This window comes from Pongo abelii, chromosome 6 (genome assembly GCF_028885655.2).
Source record: "Pongo abelii isolate AG06213 chromosome 6, NHGRI_mPonAbe1-v2.0_pri, whole genome shotgun sequence".
Taxonomy (NCBI): Eukaryota; Metazoa; Chordata; class Mammalia; order Primates; family Hominidae; genus Pongo; species Pongo abelii.
Window position 1 is genome coordinate 98,816,350 of NC_071991.2, and position 22,269 is coordinate 98,838,618.

General features: G+C 37.1%; 1 protein-coding gene across 6 annotated transcripts in view; it reads right to left on the reverse strand.

Annotated features, from left to right (window-relative positions):
- The window catches only part of RSBN1L (round spermatid basic protein 1 like), a 97,177-nt gene that overhangs the window by 3,168 nt on the left and 71,740 nt on the right, over positions 1–22,269 (reverse strand). For 4 of the 6 annotated variants that reach the window (XM_054559588.2, XM_054559591.1, XM_002818304.6 and 1 more), the window contains 5 exons: positions 14,209–14,346; positions 10,968–11,110; positions 6,489–6,656; positions 1,366–1,474; positions 378–1,282 (listed from right to left, as the gene is read on the reverse strand). In XM_054559588.2, the coding sequence (XP_054415563.1) occupies positions 647–1,282; positions 1,366–1,474; positions 6,489–6,656; positions 10,968–11,110; positions 14,209–14,346 (1,194 nt within the window). In that variant the 3' untranslated portion in view covers positions 378–646. Of the gene's footprint in view, positions 1–377; positions 1,283–1,365; positions 1,475–6,488; positions 6,657–10,967; positions 11,111–14,208; positions 14,347–22,269 lie in introns of those variants that run through there. The other 2 variants (XM_054559589.2, XM_054559590.2) reach the window with 1 other exon arrangement.

Consider the following 22,269-nt stretch of genomic DNA (forward strand, 5'->3'; position numbering starts at 1 on the left):
AAAAAGCCTGCACAGTGTGGGGAACTTAAATATTTACTAGATTTGAATTACGTACATTTGCACTACAATACCACACTAAATGGATATACCAGCAGAGAATTATATCAAACAAATGACTTAAATGAATTGTCAGTTTGTCTTTACAGACTCAACAGAAAACATATTTATTAATATGAACCTTTATTAAGTGGCTCACATTTCAGTATAAATCACACTAAAAAGATATTTAAAAGCTATTTACACTACAGTGCTGACACATTTAAAATGAAAAAAAAGGATATAAATAAGCTCTATGGAAAAGCTTTAAATTGTTGAAAAAGAATTCTGGCTCATATTACAAAATATATATATATATATTTATATATATATATGTTAATGTCAGCTCTATTCTAAAACCTAAAATTCCAACGTAAATGATTTTTTTTTTTTTAAAGACTCCTTTATGTTTAAACCTGCAATGTTTACAGTGCATCTGGCCCTAAGTGCTTAATACTTCACAGTTATGGACAGGCACTGAGGAATGTTACAAAGCTACATATTTTGTAACAGACATAGGAGCAAGTCCTTGGCTTGCTTTCAGAATTCATGAATCTTTATTACATTATTAAATTTTTTTAAAAAAGGATTTTAGATGGTATATGCAAATTTAGCACAAAATGTCATCGTCTTTTTTATCTTGATTTGAATGTGCTGAACTGTGTTGCCTTGTATCAACTAGACTTAGATTTCCAGGGCACAATTCTTCCTTTAAATCTTTGTTGCTATTTTCAAATTTAGAATCCATGTCAATCTTAAATTCTGTAAATTGAACATGATCCAATTTTGCTTTAACATTCTTGCCATCCATATTATTCAGTGCTCTAGTCTTTTCAGGAATATTAACATTCACAGGTTCTTCCTTGATTCTTACAGATGCAATAGGTTCATGTTTAATCTGCTGTAATTCATATTTAGAATGAAGTTTATCTGAAAAAACAGAATCCAAGGAGGCTTTGCTTACAGCACAAATCATGTCAGTGTGAAGTCCAAGAACAGATGATGTGGAATCTGATGATGTGCCTGTTTCATGAGTAGCTGTATTCTGAGAAGTGTCCTCCTCTGAGTGATATAATTTGAGCCGAATATGCCATGCTAAACTGCATACAGCTGAAACTGTCTTGAACTGATGAACAACATTCCTTGGAATAAAATAAATGTCATTATCATATAGCTGAATCCTGGCATAGCGAATGCCTTCCCTCCTCAGTTGATTCAGTTTTGCATCATCAACCCATTGGACACACTAAAAAATAATAAAACAAGAAATACAAATAAGTCTCTTCATAATAAAAACTAAACCAAAGACAGTAAGTGTATTAAGAATACCTGGGACAGTGGAGGTTCATGTAAATCTAACTGCATTCGTTGAACTACTTCTAAGAAATCTTCAGCATGAAAACAAATTACATCTTTGGTTATACGGGGTTGATCAGGCCTAAAAAAGAAAATGAGATAACAACAATCTGCCATAAATGCTTCACTCTTTTGAGTCCTTATTAAACTCAAAGCAAAAATAGTTTATGGTCAATACCATAGTACTGTCTTACAAATAAAGTTAAACTGTTAATTGGAAAGCCATTTCACATATGTGAAGAAAGGGCCAACACCGTGACTTTCAACCTAGACACAGATTAAAAACTGACTTTGTTTTTATATAAATATTTGTCACAACAGTTTGGAAAATTGAAATGATCTGAATTGGTAAATTATACAAACCAAGAAAATTAAGTGTTATATTTGAAGAATAAGATCAATGCTTCATAAATTTAAGTGCTAAAGTTGAAAACACTACATAAAAATTAGAAGTAAATATGAGGAAAAGGGAGAATTTTCTTTCCATAGACAATACATATAACTATAATGATGCATAAAACTCTTAAATAACTTTATAAATTAAGAGACTTCATTAGAAAAGTACTAATACAATAAACTTGGTATTTGCTGAGGTTACTCATGCCTTTAAATATAATTCTAAAAAATTCTCAAATTCTTCAATTAATTAGGAATATATAAACGCATTTTTACAGAGATGCTAAAAAATGGATTTTGGAATAAAATTCCAAACAACATAAAGAAAATCATATGAAGGCAAATCATAACTAAATTTCTAAAAACCAGTGATAAAAGAGAAAATCTGAGAATCATGTAATACATTATATACAGAGAAAGAAGGATAAGAATGATCATAGACTTATCAAAGACAATGCAAGCCTGAAGAGAATGGACCACTTTTAAAGTATTAGAAGAAAAAGTCAATCTAGAATTCTATATCCACCAAAAATATCCTCCAAAAATGTGAAATAAAAACATGTTCAAATAAACAAAAGCTGAATCTGTCACCGAGAAAACAGCATAACAAAGACTGCTAAAGAAATTTCTTCAGGCTGAAGGAAAATGATACTTAAATGAAAATGTAGATCTATGAAAAGGAATGTATAGCACACCTAATGATAAATATGAAAGAGGTTTTATTCTCTTTAAATTTAAAGAAATCTCTTTAGAAATGATTCTTTAAAGCAAAATAACATACATCATGGGGTTTATAGCATATGTAAAGTAAAATACATGACAATTAGCACAAAGGCCAGAAATGTGAGAGGGGAGGGAATAAATGGAAGTATACTACTGAAAGGTTCTTACACATTACATAAAGAAGTCTCATATTATTTGAAGGTAGATTGTGGTAAGTTGACAACAATGAAATAAAAAAAACCCCACAGAGCTACAAGCTACTAACCAAATCATGGAAGTAAAATGGAATGCTTAAAAATGACAAGAAAAGGGGAAACAAAAGAATAAAGAATAAAGAAGCAAATTGGAAAAAGCAAGATGGTAAATTTAAAACCAAATTTACTAGTATTTCTATTAAATATAAATAATCTAAATACTCCAATTAAAAGACAGAGATTGTCACTGGGTTAAAAAAAAATTAAGACCCAACTATATGATATCTATCTACATGTAACAATAATATAGACGTACAGATAAGTTAAAAGAAAAAGAATGGGAAAAGACAGAGCATGTAAATACAAATCATAAGAAGGCTGAATTGGCTATATTAACAAAGTTTCAGGACAAGGAATATTACCAAGGATAAAAAGGGCACTTTATAATGAAAAAAGGAGTCAATTCATCAAGAATAACAATTCTAAATGTGTACTTGCCTAAGAACACAGCTTCAAACTATATGGAACAACCTTCAAAACACTACGCTAAGTGAAAGAAGCTAACCACAAAAGACCACGTTATGTGATTCCATTTGTATTAGATGTTAAGAATAGACATATACCTACAGACAGAAAGTAAATTTGTGCTTGCCTAGGGCTGGCAGGATGGAGGATGGAGGATTGGGGAGGTGATGGCTAAAAGGTGTAGTTCCTTTCTGAAGTGATGAAAATGTTCTATCATTTTGGTGGTGGTTGCACAACTGTGAATATACTAAAAACTATTCAACTGTACACTTTAAATGGGTGAATTGTATGATATGTGATCATAGCTTGATAAAGCTGTCACAAAAGAATAGAGCAAAACCTAGAAAAACTGACAGGAAAAACAGGCAAATCCAATATTAAAGTTGCAAATTAACAAGTAGACAAAAATAAGTGAGAATATAAAAAAAGTGAACCACATTCACTATCAACAAAGCTGACTTAATTGCTCTTAATTTATAGAGCACTATATCCCAAACAACAGCAAAATACACTTTTTTTTTTTTTGAGACGGAGTCTCACGTCAATCGCCCAGGCTGGAGTGCAGTGGTGCAATCTAAGCTCACTGCAACCTTCACCTCCTAGGTTTAAGCGATTCTTGTGCCTCAGCCTCCCGAGGAGCTGGGATTACAGGCGTGCGCCACCACGCCCAGCTAATTTTTGTATTTTTAGTACAGATGGGGTTTCACCATGTTGCCCAGGCTGGTCTGGAACTCCTGACCTCAGGTGATCTGCCCACCTTGGCCTCCCAAAATGCTGAGATTACAGTTGTGAGCCACCGCGCCTAGCCAAAATACACATTTTTTAAAGTGGACATATAAAAATTCATCAAGATGGTCCATAAAACAAACCCCAAGAAATTTAGAAGCACTAAAATCATACAGAATATGTTCTCTGACCACAAGAAATTAAATTAGAAATGAAAAACACCAAAACAAAAATCTGGAAAAAAAATCCTCAAATATTGGAAACTAAACAACACTTCTTGATAACCAATGGGTTAAAAAAGAAATCAAACAGGAATTAGAGATATCCTGAACTGAAATGAAAATGCAATAGCAAAATTTGTGAAACACAGCACAATCTTGGCTCACTGCAACCTCCACCTTCCAGGTTCAAGCAATTCTTGTGCCTCAGCCTCCCAAATAGCTGGCGTTATAGGCATGCATGCCCAGCTAATTTTTGTATTTTTAGGAGAGGCAAGGTTTCACCATGTTGGCCAGGCTGGTCTTGAACTCCTAACCAAGTGATCTACCCACCTCGGCCTCCAAAAGTGCTGGGATTACTAGCATGAGCCACCGCACCTGGCCTATTTCTCCTTTTTTTAAAAAAATTAAACTGCTCTAATAAGGCCAGGTGCAGTGTTTCGCACCTGTAATCCTAGCACTTTGAGATCCCAGCCTGGGCAACAGAGCAAGACCGTGTCTCTACAAAAAATTTTAAAATAGACCAACTCTGGACATACTGCCTATGAGTTAGTCCTGCTCTGCAAGGAACAGTAATAAAAATAAACAGAATGTAAAAATAAATAAATATTCACTGGATGTGGTGGTGTGTGGCTGTAGTCCTAGCTACTCAGGAGGCTGAGGCAGGAGGCTTGCTTGAGGCTGGGTGGTCAAGGCTGCTGTGAGCCATGACAGCACCACCGAACTATAGCCTGGGCAACAGAGTGAGGCCCTATCTCTTAAAAGAAAAAAAAAATTTTAATGGCTCTAATAAGCAAAATAGCATATTCCAACTCACATTTCATACCCAAACAATACTCGATTTTGGAAAACAAAAATCTAAGCAAGCAAAATTATCTTTTTTTTTTGGTGGTGGGACGGAGTTTTGCTCTTGTTACCCGAGGCTGAAGTGCAGTGGCACGATCTTGGCTCACTGCAACCTCTGCCTCCTGGGTTCAAGCAATTCTCCTGCCTCAGCCTTCTGAGTAGCTGGGATTATAAACACGTGCCACCACGCCCAGCTAATTTTTGTGTATGTGTGTATTTTTAGTAGAGATGGGGTTTTACCATGTTGGTCAGGCTGGTGTTGAACTCCAGACCTCGTGATCTGCCCACCTCAGCCTCCCAAAGTGCTGGGATTACAGCTGTGAGCCACCACACCTGGCCCCAGCTAATTTTTGTATTTTTAATAGAGATGAGGTTTCACCATGTTGTCCAGGCTGGTCTCGAACTCCTGACCTCAGGTGATCCCACCCACCTCGGCCTCCCAAAGTGCTGGAATTACAGGCGTGAGCCATCAATCACACCCGCCCGCAAAATTACAATAACTTTGCTTTATATGTTTTATCAATTTAATAAATGGAAAAGTTATTTAATGTATGAGATGACACCTCAAGTATATTAAAAAGAACAATCTATTTTTTAATCTGTCAAAATATTCAAAGTGAAACTTGTAAGCAAAGCTGAAAAAAAAGAATACAGAAAAGCAAATACATAATAAAGAGAAACCAAACCTCAGAAAAGGTACAGCAAAACAGGAGGAAGAGAAAACAGAAGAGTATGGAATTAGATTGAAATCAGTCTCAGCTCTACCATTTATTAACTATATGACTGTAAAAAAAATTATTTGACAGCCCTGAGCCCCAGTTTCCTTACGTGATAAATATGGAGCAAAAAGCAGTTGAGAAAAATTAAATGACATTTGTAAACAGGCATACAGTATGCACCAGGTAAGCCTTAGCTTTCCTTTTAATTTTTTTCACATCTAGTCACTTAGAACATGAAATTAATTATTTCAGTTAATCCAAATGATGAAACCTAGATTCTAGCAATTTATTTGTTTTTGTTTGTGATGGAGTCTTGCTCTGTCACCCAGGCTGGAGTGCAGTGGCGCAATCTCGGCTCACTGCACCCTCAGCCTCCCGAGTTCAAGCAATTCTCCTGCCTCAGCCTCCCGAATAGCTAGGACTACAGGCGTGCGCCACCACGCCCAGCTAACTTTTGTATTTTCAGTAGAGACGGGGTTTCACCATATTGGCCAGGCTGGTCTTGATCTCCTGACCTTGTGATCCACCCACCTCGGCCTCCCAAAGTGCTGGGATTACAGGTGTGAGCCACCCCGCCTGGCCAGATTCTAGCAATTTAAAATCTTTAGTACAATTACACAATTAAGATATCCAAATACGGGTAAAAAATGAAACTTTTTCCCACAGTAAGGAGGAATTACTAAGATTTTCCAAGAAAAATTGTAGAAGCCAAGAAATTCTTTCATTAAAATAGCAGTAGTTATATATACCACTCTCCACAGTGCACAGCCTTCAGCACTCCAACAGCAGCTGTAGTCTGTCGTTCAAAACCTTGTCCTATATGATCTGCATGAGCTCTTGTCCTGTCTTCAAAGAGCATCTCACGGGGCTCACTTGTTCGAGGTAGGTACTGAAGATTTTTTATTTCATTGGTAGTTCTGTTTTTTAAAAAAAGAAAATTACATTTATATAGTGACACTTAATTCCCATCAAACATTCAATAATCACATAATTCAGACAAAAATATATGAAATCTGCTCTCAAATCAAATTCTATCTTTAAAATGAACACGAACAAACAAAAACACAAATACAATACCCTCATTTTTCTAATACACCTTCACAACAGGAACAGTTGTAAGGAAATACATGGATAAAAAATTAAATTACAAATGGTGTTGTTTACCCAAGTTTCCCTATGCACAGAATCTTTACCTGGGGTTTGGGTACCATGCCCCCACTCAGATCTCTTGGGTAACACAAGATAGATATATATCTGAAACAAATGGGTAACTTTTAAAAATGCATTAATTCAATATTGATAGGACACATACTATGTGCTAGGTACTATCTAAGAACTGGGACCAGTGAATGAGACAATAGCAAATAAGACAGAAGAGGACCCCACTCTTGTGGGAGTTTACAGTCTGTCTAGTGAGGGAAGGATCAAAAAATAGATTTAGCAATATAACATCCAGCAATAAGTGCTTCCACAAAACATGCATGGTTTATTGGAGGTAGAAAGGAAAACCTTAGCTCTGTCTTGGAAGACAGCCATTTCCCACTGGCCCCCTCCTCCACCACTTTCCTTCTAGAATGCATATACACGCAGAAGTTGCTGCCTACTTAGCCTCACTCATTGCAGAAACCTCTCCAGTTTTGTTGTAGGCAAGGAAAAGGGTAACAATTTCTTTGGCAGAGAGTCATCATTTTATCTTCCTCTACAGTTTTGGTTTCTTCAAGATGCAACTCTGTATTACCCCCATAACTGTCTCCTCTCATCCTTGTCTATCTTCCCAGGCAGGGATCACTCTTCCTTACTGGTTCTCTACTTTCCCACCCTTAATCTCTATTATTTAACTGCTCTTTGTGCACCCCTGCATTACAGTCTTATTACACATATACATAATAATGTTTTTTGTTTTTTTTTTGGTTGTGATTAATGTTCTACATGTGTCAGAATGCCAGATGGTGTTGCTTCCTCTGGAAACCTAACAGGTTCTCAAACCCACAAATTTAGCTGCATAAATACCACATTCTAATGAATTAAGACTATACAGCACTTGACACAATGCCTGACACTGTTTTTGTTAGACTATTATTATCATATATACCGTGGGTTGTATACCCTGAAGTGAATGGAAGTTCCTCAAGGTAGCGGTGAAACCCCTTAAAGTACATCTACAAGTTTGTATTTATCTGCATTGTTCTGAGAAGAGACTTTGAGATTCTCAAAATGATCCATACATTCCAAAAAAAAAAAAAAAATTAAGAATCACTGAGGAGGCCGGGCGCAGTGGCTCACGCTTGTAATCCTAGCACTTTGGGAGGCCAAGGCAGGTGGATACCTGAGGTCAGGAGTTTGAGACCAGCCTGGCCAAAACGGCGAAATCTCATCTCTATTAAAAATACAAAAATGAGCTGGAAATGGTGGTGCACGCCTTTAATCCCAGCTACTGCGGAGGCTGAGGCAGGAGAATCACTTAAACCCAGGAGGCAGAGGTTGCAGTGAGCCGAGATTGTGCCACTGCACTCCAGCCTGGGTGACAGAGCTAGACTCTATCTCAAAAAAAAAAAAAAGAATCACTGAGGAACACATCAATTTTACCATTTACTGCTAACTTATAAATTAACCTGCAAAATTTTATTCACCCAATATTAAGCACCAGACACTGTGTTTAGGTGCTAGAGACACATTAGTAACAAACCCAACAAAGTCCCTGCCATCATGCAACCCAGAGTTTACTCAATGACTTTTTCCCCATTTTCTTTTTAACTTAATAATCACTGTTAACTGGTAAAACCGTCTTTAGGTAATCTAAAAAGCTATAATCAGGACGGGCACAGTGGCTCATGCTTATGCACTTTGGGTGGCTGAGGCAGGAGGATCACGAAATCAAGAGATCAAGACCATCCTGGCCAACATGGTGAAACCCATCTCTACTGAAAATACAAAAATTAGCCAGGTGTGGTGGCATGCGCCTGTAGTCCCAGCTACTAGGGAGGCTGAGGCAGGAGAATCGCTTGAACCCGGGAGGTGGGGTTGCAGTGAGCCGAGATAGCACCACTGCACTCCAGCCTGGCGACAGAGCAAGACTCAGTCTCAAAAACAAACAAACAAAACAAAACAAAAGGCTATAATCTCTCCTAGCATCATCTCCATCCATTCCAATCGACGTTAACCTAATGTACATTTTCTCCACACTTTTCTCTGTGCTCACATAAATACATAATCACACACAGGAGGGTTTTGTTATTTCTTTGGATAAAAACAAAATCATATTAGATACATTACTCTACATTTGGCTGTTTTCAAGTGTCATGAATATCCACCCAGATCAACACATTTTTTAAAACTTGATTTTAACTATTTCACCTTTTTTTTTAAGAGATAGGGTCTGGTTCTGTCACCCAGGCTGGAGTGCAATGATGTACTCATAGCTTACTGTAGCCGCAAACTCCTGGGCTCAAGCAGTCCTTGACTCAGCCTTCCGAGCTAGGGCTACAGGCATGTACCACCACACTGGCTAAATTTTTTAATTTATTTTGTAGAGGTGGCGTCTCACTATGTTGCTCAGGCTGGTCCTGAACTCTTGGGATTCAAGTTATCCTCCCACCTCGGCCACCCAAAGTGCTAGGATTACATGAAAGAGCCACTGCACCTGGCGTATTTCACTATACTTTTTTTTTTGAAACAGAGTCTCGCTCTATCAGCCAGGCTGGAGTGCAGTGAAGCGATCTGGGCTCACTGCAACCTCTATCTCCCAGGCTCAAGCAATTCTCCTGCCTCAGCCTCCTGAATAGCTGGGATTACAGGCATGTCCCACCACGCTGAGCTAATTGTTCTATTTTTAGTAGAGACGGGGTTTCCTCATGTTGGCCAGGCTGATCTTCAAACTCCTGACTTCAGGCAATCCGCCCGCCTCAGCCTCCCAAAATGCTGGGATTACAGGTGTGAGCCACTGTACCCGGCCTAACTATACTCTGTAATAAGAATGTATGAAATCTATTCAACCATTCCCCTGACAGGTATTCAGACCATTTTAAAATGTTTTTCTTACCACAAATTTATTTACCTTTCGTGTTTTTATTTCTTCGGATTCCCAAAAGTAGGAGTGCTAGATCAAAGAGTTTTATGTTAAATTTTATGATCTATTGCCGGATTACTTTCACAAAATTACAGCAGCTCATCCTCCAGTCAACAATATATAAAAAATTGTTTCTTCACATACCTACCGGCCTATAATATTAATGCTATATTCATAATTTTTGCCAATATAATGAATAAAAATATCTCATAGTTCTTTTAAAATAAACTTAACTGCCTGAGGTTATTTTTCTACTCGGTTGTTAATACTTGAGAATGCTTTGTACATTAACTTTGGTCTGTCATGAGTTCCAAATGTTTTAGTCCAGTCTATCATAATTTTGAACTTCATTGTTGATGTCGCTTCCCCCACAAATACTATTGCCACTGCATTGTTTGGTCTTGCTTAGGAAGGTCTCCTCCAGGCTTAAATAATTTTATTCTAATATTTTAACTGTTTTATGTGTGATGCTTAATTCTCTAATTTACTTCTTGTGTGAGGTAGGGGCTCTGCCTTTGTTTTTATGAGAGCCAAACATGCTAGCATTATTCATTAAATACATCTTCCTCTTCCCACCTCTCATATATTAAGTTCCCAATATACTTAGATCTATTTCTGGACTCTTATTCCAATGATCTATTTGAACTTTATAGTAATTTTTAATATCCTGTATCATAAGCTCCCTCTCACTAATCTTCTCTTTCACTGAAAAGTTTACTTCCTTATGAATTTTAAAATAATTTTATCCAGGACTGGAAGTGTTAGTCCAATTGAAATGCAGAAAATTTTAAAGAACTATCATTTTTATCCAATCCAGAACACAGCAGGGCTTTCCATTTGTTCTGATCTTATTTTGTATCCTCCACAAAACATTTTAGTCTTCTTAGTACAGGTTCTGAATATTATTACATTTATTCTAAAATAGTTTATATCTTATGACATTTTTTCCATCCATCATTACAATTTCTTGTCATTTGCCTACATTTCTCATGCCTTATTTACATTTTAGGTTTTATAACAAATTGTATTAGCATGTAGCGCTATTTTTAAATTTATATTCCAATTATGCTCTAAACTTTGCCTTCCTCCAATTTTCAACTAATATACACACCCCAACATACAAACACTCATCTCCTCCAATAAAAATGTGTATACAACATACCTTTTCCTTTTGAAAGGAGACTTTGGCATATCAGCCACAGGGATCATTTGTTCTCCTGGACGAACCCACATGATGGGACCATCATCACTATCTTTTCGACTCTGTAATTTTAGACTAGATAGCGTCCCCCATGGCAGTGTACACTGGAGATAAATAATTATGTAGATTGCAATTATTTTCAAAATGTATCTTCAAGTGTATTTTAATAATAATATTGTTCCCCTGACAAACACACTTTCATACACAGCATTTGAAATACTTAATACTTTCATACTTAAGCATTTGAAATACATAATATTGAATATATCCCTATATATTGATATATTTTGCTTCAAAAAATTGTTTCAAACACACCAAGAAAATAATTATGCTTGGATGGTTCTGTCCCCCTACCCTGCTAGAGGTATGATTCACTATATATTCATCATTTGTTATTCTTCCTTCTACCGTATAGATCATATGATGTTAACAGACTGAACAAGCAAGTGCTCTCATAAGAATCTATAAAAATGAACAATTAGAGTTTAAAAACTGGATACCTCTTTGATTAATGATAATTAAAAACAAAACAAAAAAACAAAATCAAAACATATTTCTGTTTAGTAGTTTCTTGAAGAGGTTGTTGGCTTAAACCAGAGATTAAAGTATTTTAAAATGAAAGAACAAGGCTGGGCGCAGTGGCTCACACCTGTAATCCAAGCACTTTGGGAGGCCGAGGCGGGCGGATCATGAGGTCAAGATATCAAGACCATCCTGGCCAACATGGTGAAACCCCGTCTCTACTAAATACAAAAATTAGCTGGGCGTGGTGGCGCGCACCTGTAGTCCCAGCTACTCAGGAGGCTGAGGCAGGAGAATCGCTTGAACCTGGGAGGTGGAGGTTGCAGTGAGCCGAGATCACGCCACTGCACTCCAGCCTGGTGACAGAACGAGACTCCAAAGAACGAAAAGAGAGGGAGGGGGGAGGGAGAAGGGGGAAGGGGGGAGGGGGAGAGGAGGGGAAGGGGGAGAGGAGGGGAAGGGAGAGAGGAGGGGAAGGGGGAGGGGGGGAGAGGGGGGAAGGGGGAGGGAGGGGGGAGAGGAGGGGAGAGGAGGGGAGGGGAGGAGGGGAGGGGAGGGGAGGGGAGAGGAGGCGAGGCGAGGCGAGGCGAGGCGAGGTGAGGTGAGGTGAGGTGAGGTGAGAGACAGAGGGGAAGGGGAAGGGGAAGAGAAAAGAGAAGACGGTGGCCGGGCACGGTGGCTCAGGCCTGTAATCCCAACACTTTCGGAGGCTGAGGCAGGCAGATCACCTGAGCTCAGGAGTTTGAGACAAGACTGGGCAACATGGAGAAACCTCATCTCTACTAAAAATACAAAAAATTAGCCTAACATGGTAGTGTGTGTCTGTAATCCCAGCTACTCAAAAGACTGAGGCATGAGAATCGCTTGAACCTGAGAGGCAGAGGTTGCAGTGAGCCAAGATCGCACCACTGCCCTTCCAGCCTGGATGACACAGCGAGACTCCATCTGAAACCAAAAACAAACAAACAAAAAAAAGACAGAGAGAGGGAAGAAGGAAACTGAGGGCCACTGTCCATGGAATGTTGAGAACAAAATTAAAAAAAAAAAAAATTTCACCACACACCCCCTTTTCAAAAAGGCTTGTCAAATTTCTTTAGAAACACTGCATTTAGGTTGGGTGTGGGTAGCTCAGTCTGTAATCACAGCACTTTGGGAGGCTGAAGCAGGACTGCTTGAGCCCAGGACTTCAAAGCTAGCCTGGGCAACATAGCAGGACCCCATCGAAAGAAAGGAAGGGAAAGGGAAAGGGAATGGGAAGGGGAAGGGGAAAGGGAGGGGAAGGGGAAGGAAAGGAAAGGGAAGGGAAGGGGAAGGAAAGGAAAGGAAAGGAGAAATAATGCATTTAGTTCATGTGCTTTGAAAATTAAATTTGAAGCAACCATTTAAATAATATTTGGTAATTTTTAAATATAATTCAATAATAAATGCAACCTAATTCCATGATGTAACTGCTAGAGAGAAGTAGAAAAGGACAAAAAGTTTAAAAGGAAAAGAGAAAAAGGAATGGAACAAGGTTAAAGAGAAAGGGAAGAAAAAGATATATGTACATATAGGGTAAAAACACCAAGCAAATAGAAGTAATAAAAGAAGAGATGTCCTATAGATTATGTGGTGAGTATTAGAAATCTTGTCACATTCCACAGCTTACCTGGACCCTGAATTTCAGTGTAGGTTTGCATTGACCTTTGAGTTACTGATTAAATAATTAACCCAACTACACAGCTCAGAGATTCCTCTCTCAGTGGGATAGCCCCAGCACCTCACAGTAAGAAATACTTTCTGAAAATGAAGAGGCTTTAAAAAAAAAAAGGAATCTGGCTACAAACTATTTAAAGGGTCCTGTTGGGGTGGGCACAGTGGCTCACACCTGTAATCCCAGCACTTTGGGAGGCCAAGACAGGAGGATCACTTGAGTCCAAGAGTTCAAGACCAGCCTGAGCAACCTGGTGAAACTCCATTTCCACAAAAAATACAAAAGTTAGCTGGGCATGGTGGCATGTGCCTGTAGTCCGAGGTATTTGGGAGGCTGAGGTGGGAGGATCATCCAAGCCCACGGAGGTCAGGGCTCCACATTACACCACTACACTCCAGCCTGGGCACAGAGTGAGGCTGTCTCAAAAAATAAATTAAATAAAGGGGGCTTTGGCTACATTGTCTAAACATGTTATTTCATGGATGATGAAACTGAAGCCCAGAAAGTTTAAAGGGCTTGCCCAACCCAGATAAGTATAGCCATGGCTAAAATATGGATATGTAATTTCCCAGGCGAGTTTTCCACAAGGCTAAACTGCCATTCCTTTGTCTTAAACATTTGTAGTAGAATCCTTCCTGTACTTCTTAAATCCTTTAGTACTTAATTTACAAAGAGCTGATAAACACATGGAACCTAATTTCCTAAAGTGTAAGAGGTGTTATTTCATGGCCCACCACTTAGCTTTGCCATTACAATTAGAACCTGAGATGTCGCATGTACACACTACACAAGAATTATGTCAGTTTCCCATCTCTTGCTCTCCTTCCCTCCAGTTCAAATAAAACCAAAACGTTTCTATTTCTGAAACAGCCATTCATTTATATTGCATGTAGCATGAAAGAAACAATCACAATTTAGATTACTCATATTGGTTTTTCTTGCCTTTTAAAAAAAAAAACTCTAATCCCATGACAGATTATCTCTTACTTTTAAAAATGGTGACTCTTCCAACATGTCAAGGAACTCAGGGAAATAATCTCCTACTTCTTCATCAACTGCTCCCACCAAGCTTATTTGTCGCATTGGGCCAGCTCTGTAAGTACCATGAGAATACGTTCTTTTTACCTGAAGAATATGGATTTAATTAAAAGTTACACATAAGATAATGCTTGCTATCATTTTGTAACAATAAATTATTATCTCAGAATATTATATCATAATGAGGCAAGCAAAACAAAACTAACAGTAACAGATAAGGCATTTTAAAAATAAAAGTTGCACTAAATCAAGCTATTTTACTTTCTCTAACTATTCCTACACACTGCTTATGAAAACAGAGTTAAGACAAATAAGCATTAATTCTAGACAACTAACGTCTCCTTAGAACAGAGGAACTCATTATCTGAATATTCAAAAGTTGGTGTACCTGCATTTTTCTAAAGTGAAATGAAGTTCATATCTTTTCATCAAAATTTTCAAAATTAGACCCTCTGAAAACATTTAACCATCAAGAGTGGCTTATATGTCTAAAAGGCCACCAGGGATGCTCTTCTTTTTTGATCTTACCATATTAACTACAAACCAGTTTATATATCTATTATTAACTCTCATGAGAAACTACTAGAAATTAAGAATCACGGCCGGGCACAGTGGCTCACGCCTGTAATTCCAGCACTTTGGGAGGCCGAGGCGGGCGAATCACCAGGTCAGGAGATCGAGACCATCCTTGGCTAACACGGTGAAACCCCATCGCTATTAAAAATACAAAAAAAATTAGCCGAATGTGGTGGCGGGCGCGTGCCTGTAGTCCCAGCTACTTGGAAGGCTGAGGCAGGAGAATGGCATGAACCTGGGAGGCGGAGCTTGCAGTGAGCCGAGATTGTGCCACTGCACTCCAGCCTGGGCGACAGAGTGAGACTATGTCTCAAAAAAAAAAAAAAAGAAAAAAAAGAAATTAAGAATCAGGAATCCTAAAATCCAAATCTGCCTTTGCTATCTACCAGCTACATGACCTTCAGAAATCATTTGCGTTCCTTGAGCTGTGCTTTCCTTAACTGGAATGTTTTACAGCAGATTGCTGAAGAAAACTTGATAATGATATAAACTCACCTGCCATAATGCTAGCAAATGGGTAGCATTCAAAGAGCCAAAACAAAGCCATGTGTACCTCAAGATTCATTGGTAACTACATTTTTTGCCAGCATATTTAAATCCTGACAAAGAAACCTATGTGTTTTCATATACTAACACTAGTAAACAAATTGAGTCTGTCTTCAAGCAAAAGAACTCCTTTTGATGACCAAATTATAAGCAAAACTGTAATTGTCTCTTTCTCTGGATTAGCCTTTGTGGACACCGAATTTAGGAGACCAATTTGTCCCAGTTTGCCCAGGACTATCAGTCTTAAAACTGAAAGTCTTGTCTTTCAGGCAAACATGGATGGTCAACTTTTATCACATCACAGACACAGATTATAAAAGACAGTCACACCAAAAGTTGAATCCTTACAATCATAGCTGGTAGGAGTATCACAATCTAACAAAGTAAACCCCAACCCACATGTTTTCATAACAAAATCATTTAAGACAGAGAATCTCATTTGTTATTATAATCAGCAAAGCAGTTTAATAACAACATTAATTCTTTAATAAATTCACCAGATTTCTAAGCTTAAGTTTTCCTAAACTGTTACAAATTGACTTCTCAGAACCACAAACCATTCCTACAAGTTAGAAAATTAAGGGCCTGTAAGCCCAGCACTTTGAGAAGTGGGAGGATCTCTTCAGCCTGGCAGGTCCAGGCTGCAGTGAGCTGTGATCACGCCACTGCACTCCAGCCTGGGCAACAGAGCGAGATCCTGTCTCAAAAAAACAAAAAAAGAACAGCTGGGGCTTATGCCCCCATTGTATACTCATTGTCTCATCTTTTTCCTGTCACCTAAAAATTCCTATCATCTCCAATATCAAGAGAGCTAACAGTTAAAGCCTAACTCTACAACAGTCTTCAGGCTCTAGATGCATTAATAGCAGCACAGTAAGAAATTCAGTCTATGCACCTCTGTTAATGCAGTCTATCAAAGAAGCTAAGGGTATCAATCTGAACTCTAGCACATTTACCAGAATATAACACATCAAGTCTGTTAAGTGATTCTGAGATTCTAAGTTTTGTATCTGCAAATGACCATAAGGAGTTTTGAGAGACGATAACCATTTAGAAAGTGAAATCAAACAACTGATATTGTAAAACACAAATTTTCCAAGTGCTTTGAAGTATATCTAAAAAGTCAAATTAGAGTTAGGGGTGGTGGCACGAAACTGTAATCCCAGCTAACCAGAAGGCAGAGGCAAGAGGATCACTTGAGCCCAGGAGTTCAAGATCTGCCTGAGCAACACAGCGAGACCAAAAAAAAAAAAAAAAAAGTCAAATTATATATCTTTCCACTTCATACAAATAAGTACATTTTCTGTGCATAAATTTCCTTATCTTGTTTAAGTTAGATACCTAAAACATTTAGTTCTAAACAAAGCCATAATCAAGTCCTTGCCACTGAGTTGGTTCATTCTATGACATCACAGTACCAACAATGATCACCTAAATAATTTGGGAAGTTTATCTTGTGGGGAGGGGATAACTGTTAGGAAAGAATTTTCATTAAGTGAATTCTTCTAAAATGCGAAGCACAACTAAACTTTCAATCTATCTAGTAGTTTTAAAAAGTCATATTATACATGAAATAAAACCAAAAAACTATAACATTATTAAACTATAGAGAGTAGGAGATAATACAATAATCAGAAAACCAGAACCAACTGTTAACACAGTCCTTGTAGAGGAAAATTTATGTATTTAAATGTGAGTAAAAACACGTATCATTGAGTAACAGGAAAAAAATGGGTAAAACTTGGGTGGTAATATTACAGACACATCATATGTTGTGTCATGACTCAAGAACTTTATTTACTAATTTTGCTTTGACCAGATGTTGCTATTTCAGGTTAGAATAATTATTTAATTGATTGAAGAAGTATTACTGACCTAGCCATCTCATTTCTTTCAAATTATACATTTACATTAATTTCCAAGTTTACAAATGTTGCTTTTTATTTCAAAATAAAACAAAACACGTCTAAATTAGTATAGACCTAAACATTAAAATGTTTAACATAATAGACTGAATAAATCAAAAACCGATTTTTCCCCCTATTCTCTGTCTAGTTTGGGCACTACCTAAGAAGAGGCTTTATCTTTTGTTGATTATTTTTAAGTATGGTCCTATTAAAATTCATAACTATTTCAAAGGAATTTCAGAGACCCTTAATTTTTAAAGTAAAGTAATACAGACTCTACTCCGATTATATTGCTAAATATCTTAATTGAATTTTTAGTTAGTTCTTCCCACCTCATGCCAAAATACATATAAAACATATAGATGATATGTAAAATTCACTTTCACACATAACTTACTATAACAAAAGTATAAGTCTCTCTCTTTTAACCAGAATGTACAAGTAGATGCCATTTGCCCACTAATAAAACCAAAAATAAATTCTATTAGGAAATTGGCCTTTATAAAAACTGCTTAGCTCTCACATGTTTGAAACAAAACAGCAATGATCTTCCAAAACCTTTATTCTCCAATAGTAAAGAAAAAACGATGATCACCCACCTGAATAAACATATTTAAACTTAAACCAAATTTTAAAAATTAAATTGAAGTCATCAAAATCTTAATCTGTAAAAGTATTAAATTTTAAAATATATTGTAATATAACCTTTAATTATATATAATTTCATACAAATTTCTAGTTTAATAACACAATATTTCAAATCCATCAGTTGTAACCATTAACTTAAATGTTATAAACATGGCAAGTTACACACAACAATGTTTCCAATTTAAAAAGTATATACTGCTTGATAAAATACATGATGGTACTTAAGTTGTTAAAATAAAATGTAAGAATAAAATCCACACGCTTTTCACAAAAATGTAAATACTTCTTGATTTTGGTGACACCTCTTTTGTTGCAAAACTATATACCAAACATCCAGAATTCACCTATTACAAAAAAATCAAGCCTCAATTCTCTAAAAATCACCTATCCAGACTATGCCAGACTGCGAAGAACTCAAGGGTAGTGAGGCGGGAGAGGTAACAGATAAGGATTAAAAGAATCTCTAAATAATCAAAGTAAATGTCACAAAGACCATGGCTCATAAAAGTTCTTCTTCTTACATATCAGTTCCTATATTAGGCACAATTGTAACTACTCTCTAAAATCATAAAGGACAAGAAACCACATATTTAGAAGGGGAAGGAAGGGAAAAGGGTAAAGCACAGCTGCAGCTGCCCTAAGGCATCAGTATTGTATAATGACAAACCAATACTGAAAATAAAGTGACATTATGTTGCATATGTTCAGCAACGAAGATATTTTTATAAAATCTTGATACTTAAAACTACGTTTCCATTAACTAAAAAAATAGCTTATCTGGAAAACCTCACATCCTGATGATGCTCAATGTGAGCTTACTATATTTGCTTTTATTCACTCCAGTAAACATTAATCAAACCAGTTTTCTGGTGCAGTTAAAAAATTAACCTGAAAATAATAAATAAATAAAAAATTAACCTGAAAAAAAGTCTAAACATGTCACTGCTTTAAAATATACGTCAGGCGTCACGCCTGTAATCCCAGCATTTTGGGAGGCCAAGGCGGGAGGATCATTTGAGATCAGGAGTTTGAGACCAGCCTGGCCAACATGACAAAACCCCGTCTCTACTAAAAATACAAAAATTAGCCAGGCATGGTGGCAGGTACCTGTAATCCCAGCTACTCAGGAGGCTGAGTGAGGCACGAGAATGCTTGAACCCAGGAGGTGGAGGTTGCAGCCAGCCGAGATTGCACCACTGCACTCCAGCCTGGGTGATAAAAGTGAGACTCAGTCTCAAAAAATAAATTAACTAAATAAAAAATAATAATATATTTGCTTTCTAAAAAAAGAAATGCACTGAATTACAAAGATTATACATATAGTTCCTCTTGATTTAGGTATATAGATGTGTCAAAAAGAACACAATAAAAGACAGGAATGATAATTATGTATTTGTGGAAAAACTTATATTTAAATAGTGGCCTTCAGAAGAAATATAACATATTTAATCTAAATCTCCTCCCCCTCCCCACAAAACCCCATGACCATCATGGCCACATTTTCACTTTTCCCCTTGTATATTCTCTATAAATATTATGAAGGGAAAAAAGAAAGCAGAAGTAGGAGACCTATTGTACCCATTGCCAGTAAGCGTCAATACCAAAATCTGAGAAGCTTTGGTTAACATAAAATGAAATAATTGTTTAAACTAATATTCGACTTATATAATGTAATCTTTAAAAAAAAAAAACACCTTAGGATTCTGAGGTTGGCTTGCTACAAAGGGAAAAAAGTAGCCTATTCTTAACAGGAAATATGTTGCCAAAAACAAATCTATAAGATTTTTTATTTATTGCTGTTTTCTCTTATGTAATTATGAAAACTGCTGCAAGGGAGAAAAGGCAAATATAGTAATAATAAGTAATTTTTTTAAAAACCCCAAAGAACGACTCACTTGAAACAACCTGCTGTTTCCCAAAACATGTTCCCTGAAGAGAGAGCTCTACAGTCCACTAAGTTCGGAAAACCCTTCTTGTTTAGGAGGCTCACCACGCACACTGGCTATTAAAGTTTCTGAGGAGTCTCACTGCAAACAAATATTACTTATTTGGTCCAGCATTACATTATCTTGGACTTCAAAACCTGTTTTTTTGTAGTTGTTTTAGTATACCTATCAACATTCCAAGATATTAAAAGTTCCTCAGAATACCTTCATAGTGATCCACAATAAATACAGAGATTCAGATATTTTTAGCTTGTATCAGCACCAATGTGAAGAAAATACAAAAATAGGATCATTATTAGAGCCAAAGAATTGAGGGGGTGGGAGCAGAAGCTGTTGATTCAATTCTGCTGAGGTTTTTTTTAGCGGGTGGGGAGGAGAGTCCCTTATTTTTAAAAACAAGGCCTGCTCAGGACATTCTGAGGCAATCTAAACATGACATAAATGACTGTGCCACAAGGGGGAGCCATTATCCATCACATCTGGCAGATAGTTTCTGATCAAAATAGGCAATATTTAATCAACATTTTATTTCAAAAATACCCGTATAACTGCAACTAAAATAAGAACGAAAGTATTATCCATTTTAAAATTAGTAAAATAAAGGGGGAAAGCTTTTTTATTATTATTAGAGCATCTGGTCCCTGACACGATATTTTGTATAGATCAGTTCATAAGTATTTGGGGAGGATGGGGCAGGCACAATTGGTCAAAATGAAAATTTAGTACAAAGGCAAGAAATGTTTCAAAGATGAAACATCAAATTGCTTTTAGTAGCCTAACACAGTGAATGACCCCAGCACGAATTCAACAAATGCTAGTGTTCTGCCCCAATTCTATAGTGAAGCAGGTCTAACAGTCAGATCAGATTTAATCAGTTTCATTATTAAAATAATAGACTTTTAATCATCAGTTAACACTTTGACATAAGTTACCTGAGAAACAACTTAGAACCAGAATAAAATAAAAATAAGATTTAGAGTTTGGAAGTGGAGGAAGGGTGGTTAGAAAACAACTACTCCAGTTTTCACATTCTCACAGTTCTTAGTACAGGGTTCCAGAGTATGTACACTGATTAAACATAGTGACAAGATAGAAATCTAATTTATTTCTTGACAGAGAAAACTCCTATTTTATTTGCCTTTTTCTATCCCTGCGGTAGAACACAGGAGCACAATAAATGTCTGAGTGAATATTTGAATGAAATACAGATGCCAGAAAACCTAAAACGAACATGGTCAATTGCAAATGGCCCCAAATTCTTCCCAGGCCTGTATGCTCACTCCTGTGCAATGTGATTTTGCCACTCCTGTCATCAAGAAATGGAGTCTATTAATGGGCACGCACAAAAAAAGAAAGAATGAATGAGGCCTACGATTTCCTTGCACAACAGAGTGACTATAGTCAGTAATAATTGCACATTTTAACTAAAAGAGTGTTGTTAACTGGAGTTTGTAACTCAAAGGATAAATGCTTGTGGAGATGAACACCCCATTCTCCATGATGCACTTATTTCATATTGCATGCTTGTATCAAGACATCTTATGTACCCCATAAATATATACATCTACTATGTACCCACAAATATTAAAAATTTAAAGAATTTTTTAAATAGGCCAAGCACTTTGGGAGGCCCAGGTGGCACATGCCTAATCCCAGCTATTTGGGTAACTGAGGCACAAGAATCACTTGAACCTGGGAAGTTGCAGTGAGCCGAGATCGCGCCACTGCACTCCATCCTGGACAATGACCTGTTAAAATATATATAATGCACAACTTCTACCATCAAATAAGAAAATACAAAACACATATAACATTACTATATATACTCTTTTATCGATTAAAAATGGTGCTACTTAATTACCTAGAGGACAGCATTATCATTAATTTCTTTCCTTTTTTTTTGAGACAGTCTCACTCTGTCGTCCAGGCTGGAGTACAGTGAGACTCTGTCACAAGAAAAAAAATTAAAGTAAAATGAATAAATAACCTAAAAGAAGTGGAGTCTATTTTTCCACACGAATCTGGATTTCACCATGTGACTTCCCTTTGTCAATGGGACATTAGCAAACACAACACAAGCAGAAGCTTGTAAACTGGGGCTTACCCTCTTTCTACTCAATGGAACCCTGTAACCACCACCATGCAAATGAGCCCAGGCTAACCTGTTGGATGATGAGAAAAATGTGGCCATCAACCCAGCTGACATACATCAACCACCAACCATATAAGTGAGGTGTCCCAAGACCCAACTGGTCTGCCAATCATCAGACCTAAGAATGAAGCCATATAGCCCCAGCTAAGTTAGCAGAGACCACAAGAATTGTCCAGCAAGCCCAAAGAACTGTGATAAATGAAACCTTTTTTCAAGTCACTAAGTTTTGAGGCTT